The sequence below is a fragment of the Ischnura elegans genome, chromosome 4, assembly GCF_921293095.1.
Source record: "Ischnura elegans chromosome 4, ioIscEleg1.1, whole genome shotgun sequence".
In the NCBI taxonomy this organism is placed as follows: domain Eukaryota; kingdom Metazoa; phylum Arthropoda; class Insecta; order Odonata; family Coenagrionidae; genus Ischnura; species Ischnura elegans.
In genome coordinates this window covers 54,194,180-54,211,970 of record NC_060249.1, presented here as the reverse complement: position 1 = coordinate 54,211,970, position 17,791 = coordinate 54,194,180, and the positions used below count along the sequence as shown (strand labels likewise).

Genomic DNA, 17,791 nt, shown 5'->3' with positions numbered 1-17,791 from the left:
TGATATTGAACGTGCATAGTTAAATAACTCGTGAAAATCTTGAGTTCAAGGACCCTGAACAGCCTCCTGAAGTCTGAGGCTCTTTCAGCACTTTCCATTATCCTTGGACCCTGCAAGTATGTGAACTGTAAAATGAGGTAACATGCAAGACTCCTACAGTGCTTACGACGTATTTTTCCTCTCGCCCTTGTAAAAACTCTCAACATTGTAATAATCAAGATTCATTGGGGATGTGGGGCCCCATGTTGCTCTCTCTTCAGTATAGTTTTCACTTTTTAGCTAATTTAAATATACCAATAAGTAATCAGAGTCTCCATTGCACTTGCATTAGTATCTTATGCCTGACTTGATGGTTTTGTATTGTTAAAATGTCTCTTCCAAGAAACTTTGTTAGTTGTGTAAATGAAAGTGTGATGAATTAATCATACCTTTTCAGTTTCATAATCAGCCATCCTTGATATTACCTGAGTCACCACCTCATTTTTCCTTAGTAATGCCAGTCATCATCCCCTTCTTCCCTTATGATGAGGTGAATGCTGGGGATAGTGTCCAGCTCACTTGCCATGTCGCAAAAGGAGACAAACCTCTGCAGATAAATTGGAATTTTCAGAGTGAAGAAGACCACTTGGCTTCCCATGCTCTCATTCAAACAAATAGAGTGGGTGACAGATCTAGCATACTTATAATTTCTTCTGCTGTGGCTGCCCATTCAGGGAACTATACATGCACAGCTCAGAACGGTGCAGGAATTGCCAGTCATACTACAACTCTTCATGTAAATGGTAATTGGAGTGATGCGTATGTTTTCTAAAAATGAATGCACCCACTCAGATCTAAATCATCCATGATTCATATGCCATCTCACAAAAGGACAAATTCCTCCTCTTCCACATCTCATCTTGATTATTCACATGACTCTGCCAGGGAGGCAAATCATCACTACTTTTGGAGAATTAGGTTGTTGAAGCTTAAATAACCAAACCAGACATAATTTACATTGTCAGCCATTATCTACTTCATCAAATAGAATTTAGCATATCTGTTAATTATAAATGCCCATCTTAAGTAAAGCATGTTTAGGAAATTATCTCTTTGAGGAAAAGCAAACATTTCTTCTCTTTAATTAAGTACTCTCAACTGAAGGCCCTGAAAAGCACTAGTGGCTTCCATTTACCATTGTTTACTGTGTACAGAAAGAATATTCACGTTATAAACAGAAAGATTACTTTGGGCTATTAATAGCACTGTAACAAGTTGGATGGCAATTTGGTGTGGGTAATATTGATATGAATTATTTAGCTGGGCTTCAAGATTTCTGTTCATCATGTGTATTCTATGTTGGCTCTTCATGGTAGACTTATTTTTCATTTGGAGTCATTGTACAGGTACTCCTTTTTAGGAGCTAAGGAATTTGTTTCAACGATTCCCTCAATATAAGTTATTATCCACTTTACAGTTCCCCCCCAGATTTCTCCCTTTTCATTTGGGGATGAGCCTGCAAATTATGGTGATTCAGCAGCCGTCCAATGTCTAGTTTTCAAAGGAGATATGCCTGTATTCATATCATGGTTGTTTAATGGAAAGGAACTTTCTCCAGAAAATGGTCTCTCAATTGCAAAAATGAGTCAACGCATCAGTACTATGAGTATAGAATCTGTGGCAGCCCATCACTCAGGAAAATATACTTGTGTAGCAAAGAATGCTGCCGGATTTAGCAATTTTACTGATGAATTGAGAGTAAATGGTAACTTTCATATTTTTAACTTGCTCCTACCTATTCCGTGCTTCAATTTCTAATTTGGCAGTTGTGAGACAAACAATTCACAGTATTCTGTTGAAAAGATTTTTTCATATTTTTTTGTTTTTGCTTGTGTGATCTACCCATCATGCTGTTTTGATGAAACATATTATTGATATTATTATTTTCATTTTGCAATTCTTTAATTTTCAATGCAATCCCCTTCGTTACCTGCCAAAACCTCATTGATATATTTTTATTAATTGGTTTTATCCACACATTCTTGAACATTTAGATTTATGGACTCCTGAGGGTGGAGAGAGGCTTAAAGATTTATGTTTGTTTGGTGAATGATTACTATAAATATTTTCTCTTTGGAAGATTAAAGCCAGTAGCTTTTTCATTTAAAAAGAGGGCAACATTTTTTAGAAATCAACATTGCTGGCATTGCATAAATTTGTTTCATGGCATGACCATAGCTATTACATGGTGTAGGCATAATGAAATCTGGCTTATGTAAAACTTTATTTTTACACATGATAGGAGTGGTTGGGAATTTTACACACACCTGTGGAGATAATGTTCAATGACATGATCTTTGTCTATCCCGACATATGGGAACACTTGAAACTTTCTCAATCCTGTTTATCGTAGAAACTTCCTTAGCTGGTTCCTACCTATAGCTGGGACCTTTAGTCAGCTCCCTTCTTTCATTACATGCAGTCTGTTTCAGACCCGATTTTGTTCTTGAAGAAAGAAATGTACCTGATTGTAGCTGTAATTTAAATTACGACCCACATCTAATGCTTTTTATGGTATATATTTCTTTGGCGGTCAGCATCTTTATCATATCTTGAAATCATATCATCTAGTGGCTTAGTTGGTAGTAAGATAATGGCAGGTATCTAAATTTAAAGCCTACTTATATTTATTAGCTAAGTAATGTATTTCTTATAATCACCTCTAATGTGTTGCAGGTAATGATGAAAGGTAGAATAATTGTCTCCTCCATTAAAGGCACCATTTTGCATGAACCATTCAGTTGTATCCAATTGATGTGGAATGCAGTTTTTTCATTAAAAATCCATTGATAGGACTTCATTGTGATAAATACATTTATTGTGGATGAATGCTCCAACTCCACTTCTCATTGTAAAAAAATAGTACATATTTTGGTTCCTGGGACCAATATTAATTAGAAAAGGTATAATACATTTGACATTTATTTTATAGGTCATGTGACCGTATATACAATATTTTTCATGTAAAAAAGTTGGTAAATATTGTTCTCTCAGATTGAAAAGAATTTTGTGCGATTGTAAAGAATTCTGTATTTATATGCCATTTTGTCTCACATGTAGATCATAATTTCATTCTTAGTACTGCCTATCATCGTCCCCTTCTTCCCTTATGATGAGGTGAATGCAGGAGACAGTGTCCAGCTCACTTGTCATGTGGCAAAGGGGGATAAACCTCTGCAGATAAGTTGGAATTTTCAGAGTGAAGAAGACCACATGGCTTCCCACGCACATATCCAAACAAGTAGAGTTGGTGACAGGTCTAGCATCTTAACCATTTCCTCAGCAATGGCTGGCCACTCTGGGAACTATACTTGTACAGCCCAGAATGCTGCTGGATTTGTCAGTTATACAACTTCGCTCCACGTCAGTGGTAAATGGCATGGTGTCATTTGGCCATTAATTCCACATTCACCCTTCTGTTTTCCCAGTCATTCCTTCAGCTACCTATTTAAATCCTTGATTTAATTAATAATTTAGTTGATCTTTATTCAAGGAAAGTATTAGTTGACAAATGTGTACATACGAAAATCAAAGACTTCACATGGTACATTTAGGTCTCTGGGTAATTTTCTGAAAAATTACTTGAAATGTATTCTTTCTTCACACATTTTTTATCTAACGATTTTGCTATCATGACTCCAAATCATGCCATTCAAAGAAAAATAATATTCTTTGGCATTTTATCCTGATAGCTTTCCAGGTGTATCTTTTTTATGTTTAGGAATCCATGGTTTGAACTGTCCTTTGAATAGTGATGGGTCAAATCTTCGACCCCCTCCTCAATTCTACTCTGAATCATTGACAAAACATTATTCTAACTTATCCAGATCCTGATTTAAAAAGTTCTAATGAAGAACTCCAGATACTTATTTTCTTTTTTTGTGATTTAATTAAAATTTTGCATCATTATTTGTTCAAATTTGAGTCTAAGTAGAGCACTTAACTCCTGGTAAAGAAGAGGAAATAAGATCCATTCATGAATTTTTTCATCTTACTTTTAACCATGGTTTCAATGCCATGCTTTCTATGGTTCTTTTGCACATAAATTGAATTACTCATTTCATAAATTTTAGTCTATGAGCCAGTATTTATTTAAATATATTCTTCAAATAGTTCACCTATGGCTATTGTCTTTTTTCAAATACATGCATTGAAGATGCTCCATCTAGTTGGTTCACATTAAATGGTGAATCATAAACTCAGATTCAAATTATATCCTTTTTTGTACACCCACCTTTAATAATTTGCTTTGTAGTAAGTGTTTCAAGTCTTAGTTGCATCAAATTATGGTGATTGTGAGTAATTTGAGGCTGTGGCAATCTATAAATTTGGATTTAAGTCTTTAAAATTGATATCAAGGTAGCTGATGGATGACTGCATTCAAGTCCAATGTTCCTAAACCTACTGTAGCTGGTTTATGTCTCTTCAGGGGCAACCCTGGAACCCTTAAAGTTAAGGTGACAAGTTTAGACCTCGCATAATCCCGAAAACAGATGATGCAGGCTAAGGCGACAGATTCAAGAAGTTTATCGTAACACTACATTGTTATGTAGGTTTTTCAGTTTCCTTCTGTAGGGAAACCTTTAATTTTGAAAATATATATGTACCAGTTTTGTAGACTTGAACACTGTCTGTGAGAGCAAGCAAAAGTGTTCGATAGAGAGGAAGGTAGGAAATGGAAATTAGGAAAGGAGAGTAGGGTAGTTAGTGGGGGAAATTATTGAGGAATAACAGATTGACATTGGTTGGTTAATTTAACAGTGGATCATTGGCACTCTATGTTGTTTTATTCTAATTTTCATTGAAGATCTACTTGTAGTATTAAACATTCTATTGTAAAGTACATTATTATATCAACATCATCAGTGCTCTGTAATATGTGCAAGTATAAATGACAGTTTTTATTTATATTTTATGGTACCTTACGTCATTGTCTTCAGGAATATTTATGTGCATAGAATAAAAATACCATATACTGTAGCTGTATGTCAGGTGATTGGTCTTTCTCAAGCCTCTTGTATTTATCTTACTTCTGGAGTATATACTCAAGCCAAATCCATTATTTCCTTAGCATTGTTTTATATTCCTTTTTGTCTTATGAACTTAAATCCAATTTGCAGTTGCTCCTCAGATTTCACCATTTTCATTCGGAGATGAGCCTGCAAACTATGGGGATACAGCAGCAGGCCAGTGTATAGTTCTCAAAGGAGATATGCCAGTGTTTATATCCTGGGAATTTAACGGGAAAGAACTTTCACCTAGCAATGGGGTTTCTATTGCTAAAATAAGCCAGCGCATCAGCACTCTCAGTATCGAGTCTGTCGCAGCTCACCATTCAGGGCAATACACTTGTATAGCAAAGAATGCTGCAGGTTTTAGCAATCATTCTGTGCAGTTAATTGTAAATGGTAACTTTAAACTGTGATATTTTTACATTTTATCTTTTATCTTCTGGACTTCTTTGCTTACAGACTCCCAAGAGCCTCATGCACACATGCATAACATTTACACTAGGAATGTTGGTACTCTTGATTTTTTTCTTTCATACTCCTCTTACATAATTTTTAACTATTCAGTTGTTATTGTTTTATCTTAAAATTTTAAACATAAAGTAAAGTTTTAGGTATTTACAGGATATGTTAAACAGTGTCCTATTTTAGTTGTCTTTAGGAGATACACCTCTAAATTTCATTTCACCGTATCAGCATCCGCACCTAATTTTTTCACGACCTCAGAGTTCAGTGTTGATCATCAGGCATATCGCATTTTTTAAACATTTGATTAGTGTTGCACTCCTCCATCTGAATTTTTGTTCCTCTGTTTCGTTCAATCTTCATTGTACTAATTATTCCAATCGAGGTTTCCATTTCCTTCATTTTCACTTAAGGAATGTTGTAAGTTTTGTGCAGCATACATTTTCTTCTAAGATCCACCCAAAGATCTCACGATTTTGTTATAATTCTATGTATTATGTGGACGCATATGACTTTTCGTTGGCTAATAGTGCCTTCAAGTAAGAAGTTAATTCATACTGTGTTTAATCTACCAGTTAATGTAGGCATCATTCTCCAAAATTACTAAAATTCTCTATTAAACTAAGGTTAAATGTGATGATGACTCATAATGTTGTTGGCGTATAGGAAGATTAACCGAGTTAAGTACCTCTATGTACAGAATTTTATGTATTCAGCATCTTAGTAAATTAGATAAAATACTTAGAACCAATATTGATTATCAGTTGAGAGTTATTTTTAGTGGGCTTGGAGTTGAGCCAGTGTCATATTCTTTCAAGGATTTGATGTTCGAATTTGATTTATCAGTTCATAGTTGACAGAATCTATCTTGAAAATCGTTAAAGTTAGCATTGCATATTCCTCAAATTTTTGTTATTTAATTTTGTAGCCTTAAATGCATCATGTATTGCTTGTACAAAGAGCCAATGAAGCTAATTTGTTGTACCTCCCATTACCTTGTGAAGTTTTTAGTTTACCCTTGGAAATAATGTATTCAATAACCCTTGCTGCCATGTATGCTGTCAATGCATCATGCTTTGTGAGGTATTTATGGAATAGGTGAGTAGTGGCGAAGTGAATGTATTCAATCAATGGTAGATTAAGGGCGGTGTAGAACAGCTGCCATTGTGTAATTTCCGGAAAATTTAAATGATCACAAACTTATGGGTGACTCTTCGATGAAAGTTTTTATTTCTTCCGCTTAAGAAACCATGTTTAAAAATAATTTATTAATATCCAATGGCCACTTGGCTATGCGTATCAGACTTCAGATGCCTTAACACATAGAGGTATGGCTTATTACCAAGGTGCTGTGGAAAGTGATTAACTGTCCCCTACCCAAACATTGACCTTGATTAACCCTGTGAATTATGAGCTGGATTCAACATGAATACATGTGAAAACAACTCATCAAAGGTTGTTCGTATGGCCTGTTTTTTTCCTTAGGTTTATATCCTTAGAGACTAAATCAAAATCTTTTGTGTTAAATGAGAGACACATTTGTATCGAATGGTATGCCAACAAAGATAAGATACCATTTGGATTGTTATTAGGCCCTATCAAAAGGGAGATTGGGATTTTCATGAAATAAAACCATGAAATCACCACATGCCTATTACTGCCATTCATCATGAAAATGAAAGCTGCGACTTTATTTTAAAAAGATCAAACAGTATCGAAATAGGTGCTTCACTATCATATTATATGTATGAATACATAATTCCCAGCTTCTCTTGATGAAACAACGCATCTTTATTTTAGGGGCTGAGTGGGTCTTATCTTGGCTACTAGGTACACAGTTGCTAGTGGCGGTTCTAAGAACTTATCGGGGGGGCTACTGTGCAGTCCATAGGGTAGGTCCTGTTATTGACCAAATTTAACTCTTCTGGAAGCCATTTTTCTTAGTTTAAGATGAGATCCAATTTGGGAGAGGGGGGCCTATAGCCCTCTTTACCCCCCGTTGCCATTGCCACCAGTGATTACATCATTGATTTGACAACTTAGGAGATCTTGTTAGTTTCCTCTGGGTTTTTACTGTTTAATAAACTCAAATTTATGCAGACATCATTCTTATTTGATTACTATTGCAAGATTGCTGGTACTATCAATGTGGACTTGATATTTTCTTGTAGTGCGTGTCATGATTTAATTAAAAATTAAAAATACATGTGCACTCCTAAGGTTGCAATTCACTTCTGCTCATAAGCAACTCATAGCGTTTGACAAATTCCTATATCTCATTTAGCTGCTGTTATTGACATATTATCAATTATACTGTGGATGGTCAATTGGTGGCATTGCAGGAGTTAAGTGCGTTTCAGCTCAAGTGTTTCAAAACTTTATGTAATCAAATTTATTGCAGAATTACCTCAGATACTACCTTTCCACTTTGGAAACAAACCTGCTAGAGCAGGAGAAATGGCTGTAGTTCATTGTGCTGTAGTCAAGGGTGATTCTCCATTACTAATCAAGTGGAAATTGAATCACCAGAAATTATCATCGGGAATGGGGATTAAAATAACCCAAATGAGTGATCGAATAAGTACACTTAGCATCGATTATGTAAGGGCTTCTCATACTGGCCAATATACATGCGAAGCTTCAAATCGGGCTGGTACAGCTGTCCACTCATCACTGTTATTAGTGAATGGTACTGTTTTTAGCTCATTTTTTAAGCAGTTCCTTTCCGTGTAAATTTAATTTGGCTTAGAGTACATGACTTGTCAGCATTGAATGATTATTTTTTTGTATTATGTTTTACATTTTTCCCTGCTTTAAATGTATGGAAATGGTAGTGCTTTTTTTCAATGCTTCCGGGATAGGGCTATTTTGAAAGTCATTTTAAAAGTGAGGCTAAAAAAAAACCTTGAATTTTTGTTTTGATTTCTCAAACTTATTCCATATGGTTTGCATTCTGGCATTTTGAATTTATGTGAATAATCAAGATAACTTCTGAACCTACCCACTCCAGTGTTGCCCCAGCTCAGTCTCCTGCCCCTGTATGAGGAGGTGAACTCTGGTGACAGCGTCCAGCTCAACTGTCATGTATCTAAGGGTGACAGGCCCCTCCAAATTTCGTGGAACTTCCAGGGGGGAGAGTTGTCTTCTCACATGGGAATCTCCACCACCAAAGTGGGCGACCGATCGAGTATCTTGACAATTGTCTCAGCAATGGCTGCTCACACTGGGAACTACACATGTACAGCTCAGAATAATGCTGGATCTGCAAGTCAGACGGCCAGTGTGCTAGTCAATGGTACCCATAATGGCCACTTGTTGGGATTGTTATTCTTTAGGCCTTCCTTCCTTCACCTGTTACCATTTCACATTGTGGTGATAGACAATTCTGCCAAAATAAACCAGCACATACTTAACATACAAAATACATTTTCAAAAGCAGACATCAATTTACCCATTGAACTTGACCTATTATTACATATATATTATAAAGTTGTTAGGATTTTGGATTAGAGTTCAACGTCAGTCCATCTAGCAAAGTTCCTCTTTTGATTCTGCATATCCTTGTTGATTTTCCTTATCTTCCTAAAGTCTGAATATCTCTCTTTGTCGAAGAGGCTTCATAGCACCATGTGTTCTCACTTTTTACTGCTTCTAGCTATTTCGGTCATCTATCTACATATATCTTCATAATTTCTATAGACTTCTAGCACCAACTATGTATGTGATCCACAATGTACATTTAAGGATTCCTATTGCGAAAAATTTTGCTTTCATTGGTTGTTTATAGAGGTCTTTTGTGGAGTTGGATGTTTTCTCAAGTCTCTCTAGCTCCAAGTTTATGGCTAGTTCATTTGTGGAAGACTCATTATTTTGGTGTACAGGCCTCTTACATGCAGTTCTTGTTGGTTTATTCATCCAATCTGCAGTTGAATTGTATGATTAGATTTTAACAGTGTAAAACACTGGTAATTGGGGCATGTGTGATTTAAAATTAGGTTTGTGTTGAGTCGTATTGTCTGGTCATTTTTTTCAGGTAGGAACTGTAATGTGCTGAAAGAATATCTCTCTGCAGTAATGGATTCATTACATTGATTTTTTTCAGTGCTACCTATGGTAAAACCATTTGCTTTTGGTGAAAAGGCATATAATGCTGGTCAGTTTATTCAAGAAAATTGTGCAGTTTTGGAAGGTGACCAGCCTATGAACATCTCATGGTCTCTTAATGGCCAAGATGCGAGTTCAATACGAGGGATAAATGTGATGAAAATAGGAGCTAGAACCAGTTTGCTTACAATTGAGGCTGTAATGGCTCAACATGGTGGATATTACACTTGTACTGCAAGCAATGCAGCTGGCTCTAGGAGTTACACTGCCTCTTTAGCGGTCAATGGTACCAGTTTCAATGCTGCCCATCTTATGCATTGCTTCACATTTGCTCTTAAATTTTTTTTATGTTGTCTCACACGATCCTTACCATTTTCCTCAGGTAGAAGGTTGTGTAGTTATTTAAGCCTGGTGTAATTATCACACAGCGGTCCCTCTTTCTTCTTCTCAGTTGTTCTTATTTGAAGTTTTCATTGCATATGCACAAGTAAAAACTTGAAGTACCTACCATTAAATGGTGGCTGGTATTCTTAGAAAATATGTAACTAGCTGTATTTATTTTTGCATATTCATGTGTGCTATTGTTTAGAGATTGTAAATGTGCAATAATGTTTGTACATATCAGTGCACCTACTTAGGCATCAAGGTGCTTGATCGTTGTAATTTATTACATTAGATTCCTTGTTACTGGACTCTTTCAGGTTTTTCCCCATCAGGAGCCTGAATATAAAAGCGATTGATGCAGAACAATAATTTATGATTTAGCTGTTAATTTACTGTGAGATTTTGCATACTTCATTAACGAATTTGATCATGAAATTGGAATTCTAAAGGCATCTATTCGGTACTTTTTCCTCAACCCATAATCTTATTTGTTTCAACTTGTAAAATCAAGTAATTGATATATGTAGCGTCAACTGAAAACTTAAAATCCTCTATCGAATAATGATATTTTCTCCACCGCAATGAATATTCTCAAGTACCATATATCTTTTAGTTTTTCAGTAGTTATGTGATGGGAAGTCAGTTCATATATGGTGCATTTCCTCTTTTAATCCAAAATCTTTCCTTTTGAGCTCAAAGAGCAGTTAAAAGTTACAGCAGGTCAATTAAGTTGCCCTATTTCTTGGTCTCTCAAAGAGTTGAAGTGATTGGATGGTGGAGACATTCAGAAAATGTTATGCTCTGCCAATTTGTAATTGGTTTTTGTCCATTTATTCTACCAAGAAGGTTCTTTTGGACGCCAATTTGTTTCCAGAGGGAATTTTGTCTTAAATCTTTTGTCATTGCGATTGATATGGGATACTTTCTTACAGTTCTTCCCTACATTATCCCGTTTTCATTTGATGGCCCTGCCAACGCTGGAGATACTGTTCAGATAGCATGTCATGTTCCTAAGGGAGATCCACCTCTTCATTTGGAGTGGAAATTCCGTGGGCAGAGTCTAAGCCCACACCTCCGTATAGCTACAATGATGGTTGGCCTTCGAGCTAATTTTCTATCGATTGCCCATGTCACAGCCTCTCACATTGGGAATTATTCTTGCCTTGCCCGAAACCCAGCTGGTGCCGTTTCCCATAGTGCTGAGCTCTTGGTCAATGGTACATAACAACTGTCACATTCTGTTGAGGTGTGATTTTTCTATTGTCACATCTTTTTCCTCGGAAAACAATGCTGCAATACATGTCTTTTGTTTTGACCGTTTGCTTCGTACTTTGGTAGATTTTTAGAGGCATTGATTTTGTGAAGTCTTGTTTTAGTGAAAAGATCTCACTTTTTATGTTTTGTGGAAAACCTTTTTATAGTGTATTCTGATGTTTGTTTTCTGTTGGATTTCCGTTCTATTCCCTCCATTTTAAGTTAACTTCAAAATGTTTGCCGGATCCAAGTAGTAATATGTCTATAATTTGCTTGGCATAATAATGATGGTAGCTATCATGAAAACTTATATTATGATGTATAATATGTTGTTAGGTCCATGCGTAATAGGTTTTCTGTTATTTAGTAGAGCTGTTCCCAAACTTTTATTCTGATCGAAATCGATATGTGAAGGCTGCATATTTATCATAGATTATCAGGCTTTGTCCTTCCTAATTCATTTATGTTACAGTATTACCATCTGTGGCTCCATTTTCCTTTGGGAGCGGGGTGATCAATGCTGGTCAGATGGTGCAGCAGACTTGTTTTGTAGCAATTGGTGATGAGCCCCTTACAATTTCATGGGATGTAAATGGTCAAGATGCAAGTGCCATTAGAGGAGTGAACATTTTCAAGATTGGGACTCGAACTAGTATTCTTAGCATCCGTTCTGTGGGATTCCACCATATTGGAACCTACACTTGCACAGCAAAAAACCAAGCTGGCAAAGATTCTGTTTCTGCATCTCTCAAAATTAATGGTGATCATTTATTCACTGTGCTATCCAGAACTTTTTTATTTTTTGGCACATTTTTTTATTCCTTCACTCTCACCCCATCTCCATTAATTAGTACTTTCGTTGCAAATTTACAGTTACTATTATTTTGCTATGGTTTGCCATTGCGACAACCTTATTAAGAAATGAATCAAGTGGACTAATATATTTTCTTACATTATTTTGGATGAAGAAATTTTTTGCTATTTAAAATATGGAAGTCAGGTAATTTTTTTAATAGGCCTCATGTTAAGGGAATGTGTGTATTTAATTTCTTTGTTGATTCAAAGAGAAGGATACCTGAATGAGACCACCAAGCTTGGCATCATAACATCAACCTTCAGTGCCATTATTTCATGAGGGTCTGAATTTTTTTATCCTTGCTATTCTAGATACAAAAAATACCATAGGGCTTGTATGTAGCTTTCAGAACTCTTTATTTATTTTCTCTCAGTCCTACCATATATCATCCCATTCTCAATCGACGAGGAGCTGAATTCTGGTGACAGCATTCAACTCAACTGCCATGTGTCAAAGGGTGACAAACCGCTCAAGATCACATGGAATTTCCAGGGTGGAGAGTTATCCTCTCACTTGGGAATCTCTACCACCAAAGTGGGGGATCGTTCAAGTATTTTGACTATTGCTTCAGCGATGGCTGCTCATTCAGGAAATTATACATGCACTGCACAGAACAGAGCTGGATCTACCAGCCTTTCAGCGACCTTGAATGTGAATGGTATTAATATTGTGCCATCTGCTTAGCTCATTCTGTATTGTTAGTTATTGTCTCACAAAAAATAGTTATTCTTTAGAGAAAACTGTGCCTTACTGACACTTGGGTGGGATTTTGAATGGCATCCCTACATTTGTGCTCAGGGTCACAAGAAAGAGAATACAGAAGTTATCATTACTCAGACTCACTATTCTTGAAGCTGTATGAATAGTCCATTGATCTACATTATGCATCTCAGGAATATGATTGTAACCACAAGTTACATATTTAAAATCCTATTTTTATCTATGAGCAACATTTCCGTCTTTTTCCTCTCATCCACTCTTCAGAAATTATCCAAAGTGTGAAGTTGTTAACCTTGCCTCCACAAACTCTTGATAGCTCTGTTGTTGCTGTATGCATTGGTGAACAGTGATGTAACTTCATGGAATGGTCATCACTTTCATTGTGGAGTGGCATTTCATACACTCAGTGCTCTGACTTGCACCATCTCTCAGCTGTTCTATTGGTTTCTCCGTTTAAGGTGTACATTTTTTGTACTTGAAGAAAAGAATAATCCATAACATTTTCTTGGCTATCTGCATTTTTATGCACCCTCTTGTTATGACAATTTTTGCTAGATCTTGGCTTATCACGTGCTGTTTTGTTGGACGTTTTGTTAAATTTAAGGCTTTGTCAAAGGTTAAAAAATAATTTATCCATCAAGTCTCTTCATTGTGTAAAAGTGTGAAGCGCCATTTTACTGTTCGTTGTCACTTCATTTCAGCGCTTCCCCATATCACTGCATTTGAGTTTGAGGGTCCAGCCAATGCTGGTGACACTGTTCAAATGGCTTGCCATGTGCCCAAGGGAGATCTTCCATTGCAAGTGGAATGGCTATTCAATGACTTTCCTCCTCCATCCAATCTTCATATGAGCACTATGATGGTTGGCCACCGTGCTAATTTCCTGTCAATATCTCATGTCACAGCTTTGCATAGTGGCACTTACACCTGTGTTGCCCGAAACCCTGCAGGGATTACCACTTTCTCTTCAACTCTCACTGTTAATGGTATCCAGGATTAATTCACTTTATATTTACTTCATACTTGTCTAACTTTGCTTTAATCCTCCCTCTATTTGATTTTCTCTGTTTATTGTATGCTGCGGTTAGTTTTACCATTTTATTTGCTTTATTGTTTTCATAGGAGATGCTAAATCAAGCTTTTTTTATAATGTGTACCATTTATTCAACTGAGAGAAAGGTATAGGAGCAGCTACTGATATTTTCATAATTGCTTTTAAATTTTTAGATGTTAGTGTCTGTACTTCAGTATCGATAGGCTCACTATAAAAAGGATCCTTATTTGCTATATTGTTTCTCTCTCTTATCTGCATTTTTGATGTGGGCAAAGTTACTCTTATCATTGACACTGATGTAGATATTCATTGTTTATTCCTATCACTCCGTTTTAATTTTCATCCCAACCACCCTTTTCTATTTCTCTCTTTTCAGTCCCACCTAAAATTCTTCCTTTCACATTTGGTTCTGAACCTCTGAGTGTAGGACAGCCATTCACCTTGACTTGTGCAGTTATTGGTGGAGATAAACCCATCACAGTTGAATGGCTGGTCGATGGCCGTAGAATCCCAAATGAAGGAGGCATCACCGTATTTCCTTTAGGAGATTCTGGTTCCATTCTCACCATTCCATCGGTTCATTCGGCTCATGCAGGAAATTATTCATGCCGTGCAATAAATACTGCTGGATATGCATCACATTCCTCTTTTTTGAGGGTTACTGGTAAACATTGAAAGATCACTGTCAGAATAATTTTTACTTATTTTCTTATGCTGTAAATACCTAATATTTGCCCAACACTATGAATGTGATAAATCCTTATCCAAAAGACAGGAGTCGGATTTTTTAAAAAATTGGTTGAGATAGTGACTGCACTCTTTATTTTCTTATGCATAGGGTATTTACCTCTCTTAAACCCACTATGAGGATCCATTTCTTCGTTTGTTTCTTGGCTAGTAGACTTGCTCTATTGTCTTGTGGTATTTTTTTTGAGTGGCTGTATTGTTGGTGGCATTTCTAAGGCATCTTGATGCTTTCCATCAATGCCACTGATTTTGAAGTTACGCTAACTCCCAGGCTTCATATCGTTGTTTATGGAGGTGAACTCTTGGAAGTGAGAAAAATCTTTCGGTATTCAATCCATTTCCTTTCACCAGAACATCATCTTTTTTGTACAGCAACACAATTTTTTTAGAAATATTGTGTTAATTAGTAATACAATAGTGTTTGGTTTACTATTTAAATGTGCCCTTACGTTGCTGGAACACAACTCATTTTAGCACTACTCAAGCAATGAATTCATGAAGACTCTTCAGTTTTTTTTCATTCGAATAAAAATTTCAAGCTATATTGAGGCATATTATAGATTATTGGAAAGAAAAATTTTCCTTTTTGTCATAATCGCAAATAGGTGAGAAGGGAATATTCAAGTATTACTGAAGCACCCCTCGGAGAGGGGTTTACATGTTTGCTTGCTTTAGCTAACAAGTGGTAGGGGTGGGGTCGCAGCAAAGCTTATGTAAGACAGGAAGGTTTATTTCTTTAGCAAAGATAGGAGGAGTGATCAAGTGGAGAATATTGTACAGCATACAGAATGCCCATATGGTATACAGCATAACTGTAGGTATTAATAAATTAATTATAGGTAATGCTAAACTACTTAAATATGGTGTATTAAGCTTTTAATGGTATTCATGTGAAATTGCTTAAGAAACACTTAAAAAGTATATGAAGTAATGTTTTTTTATGAGAAGCAAGTGTTAAAAAAAATCTTACGTAAGAAAGTGGGTATAGGGGTTTGGCAAATGCTTATATTTACGTTCAATGGTGGCAGTGGGCTCAAAAATGGATGAAAATATGCTTATGTAATCCTTGAATTCTCCTGGACCCATGGCAAGTTCCTGCTCGTTTTCAGGAGAAATCGATCAAATTTTGTGGGTTATTTTTGATGAAATACCTACCAGTAGCTTTTATTGGACTGGTTTATATTCTCAGCTATAATTTGGTAATTAGGTTGTGAGGAATGCTGTTACTGAGGCATAGATATTGTCATCATCTGAAATGGTAGAGATCCTTTGCCTCCCTGATGGCAGTGATGCAGTGGAGAGCATATATTTGCCATTTCCTTTTTTTTTTTTGATTTACGAAAGATTTGGGAATGGTAGCATTAATTTAAAATGATTATTGAAAGACTGCAATATAGAAGATAACTCATCTGAGGTCATATTGTTAGGTTGGAGATGTTGAGGAATTAGGTGGAATAAAATTTTTGTGAATTCCTATCTTTTCAAAAGTTATATTTAAATTTCTTGTTTAAGTTTAGCCATCTCAACTATTATGTATAGTATTTATTCATAGTCAGCGGCGCCGACTACATGGGGCCTGAGGGGGCCCGAGCCCCCTCAATAATTCGTTATGGGTGTGAGAAAAAAATGTGTCAGGCTTGTCGATTTTCCCCGAAGTGTCCAGATATAGAGATTCGAGTTATCAGGGTTCTAAAGTTGATCATATGACTCTTCTAAAATGCTTAAAAAACTTAAAACTCAACTTATAAAATTTCCTGGGGCAAGATCCCCGGTTTGGGCCCCCCAAATATTTTTTGTAAGTCGGCACCCCTTTTCATAATGTAGGTTGTTAGGGAACATCGAATAGTTCCACAATTTAAAATTTCAAGATTAAACAGTTATGCCATTGTTTCATCTGTTAGGGCAAGTTGTCTGGGTATTTGAAGATTTTCTGGATAAAAATAAGTACCTTCTTAAAATTATCAAAATTAGCAATTAATGCTTCTGTCAGCCTAGAAACTAATGGTATTAATGCTTAACAAACATAATTCCTGGGGATGAGAAGAAAACACAGATATGAAGCTCTCATTTCATTTGGTACTCTCGTATGTGCCTCCTGTCTGGGGCTACGAAACACGACTTTCTTTGGGTGACAAACCAAGGGGTTTTTGGGTGACTAGTACAGGAGGGGAAGGAAATATGAAGGAGAAAAATTATCACAACTTTAATAAGAGTAGTCTTAATCACCGTAGCAAAGCCAAATTTTAATTGGCTTTGCTTAAATCAAATATCAACTATCAGCCTGCCCTGTGAAAAGAAATAATTATCAGACTTGGTCTGCACTAGAGAAGCAAAATTGATTGAGCACAATTAATTGTTTTTACTTATGGAAATTAGAAAAGAGACAAGTAAGCCTATTTAAAATGTTAGGGTACGCTGAAGGAGATTTAAAGTTTTGTATGTATGTTTTTATTTTTATTACTAATCGAGTGTGGTGGCCGAGACATCAGCATCAATTTGCTTTAGATGAAAGGTGCCAGATAATCAAAAGGGATCTTCTCCAGATCATAGCTTCATTTTTATATTTATTCTAAGATAAAAATCCATCATAGTGAAACCTAGACTCTGAGGATGGAAAGCCTGTGATCCACTCCCCAAAGAAAACTTTCACAAAAATTCAATTGTTTCTCACATTTAGATAAAAAATCTGGGTTAAATTTTTTAAAACTGTAGATTTCTTTTAATGCTGCAATCCAAAGGCAACAAATCATCTTTTAATGACCTCATTCATTATATTAATCCTTGAATATGTAAAGTATTATGGTAGTTAAGTCCTTTCTTTATGTTGATGTGCTATCTGATATATTCTGTTGGTGTTCTCATGTGATTACAGCTAGATGAATATTCTCTTACGAAGTGCCCTACTTTGTAATCGTGTTCTCGATTTACTTTCATGTCTTCATTCATGCTCTTTGTCAATGAATTATCATACCCTCTTTTCTCCCATATGTTCTATCTGAATCACGAGCAATCATCTGAATGATTGTGTGCTCTTATTCCACCAGTCCCTCCCAAACTCCTACCATTCTCGTTTGGTGTTGAAGCTCTTAGTCCTGGGCAGTTGGTGACAGTGCCATGCAGTGTGGTGGAGGGTGATACACCCCTCACGCTCTCCTGGCT

At 36.1% G+C, this 17,791-nt stretch overlaps 1 protein-coding gene across 50 annotated transcripts in view; it reads left to right on the top strand.

Annotated features, from left to right (window-relative positions):
- Window positions 1-17,791, top strand: part of LOC124157505 (Down syndrome cell adhesion molecule-like protein Dscam2) — a 273,890-nt gene that overhangs the window by 184,761 nt on the left and 71,338 nt on the right. For 2 of the 50 annotated variants that reach the window (XM_046532277.1, XM_046532259.1), the window contains exon 13: window positions 12,485-12,769. The exons of 47 other annotated variants lie outside the window; for them this stretch is intronic. In XM_046532277.1, coding sequence (XP_046388233.1) covers window positions 12,485-12,769 — 285 coding nt within the window. Of the gene's footprint in view, window positions 1-12,484; window positions 12,770-14,261; window positions 14,550-17,791 lie in introns of all 50 variants that reach the window. One more of the 50 variants, XM_046532254.1, reaches the window with a different exon arrangement.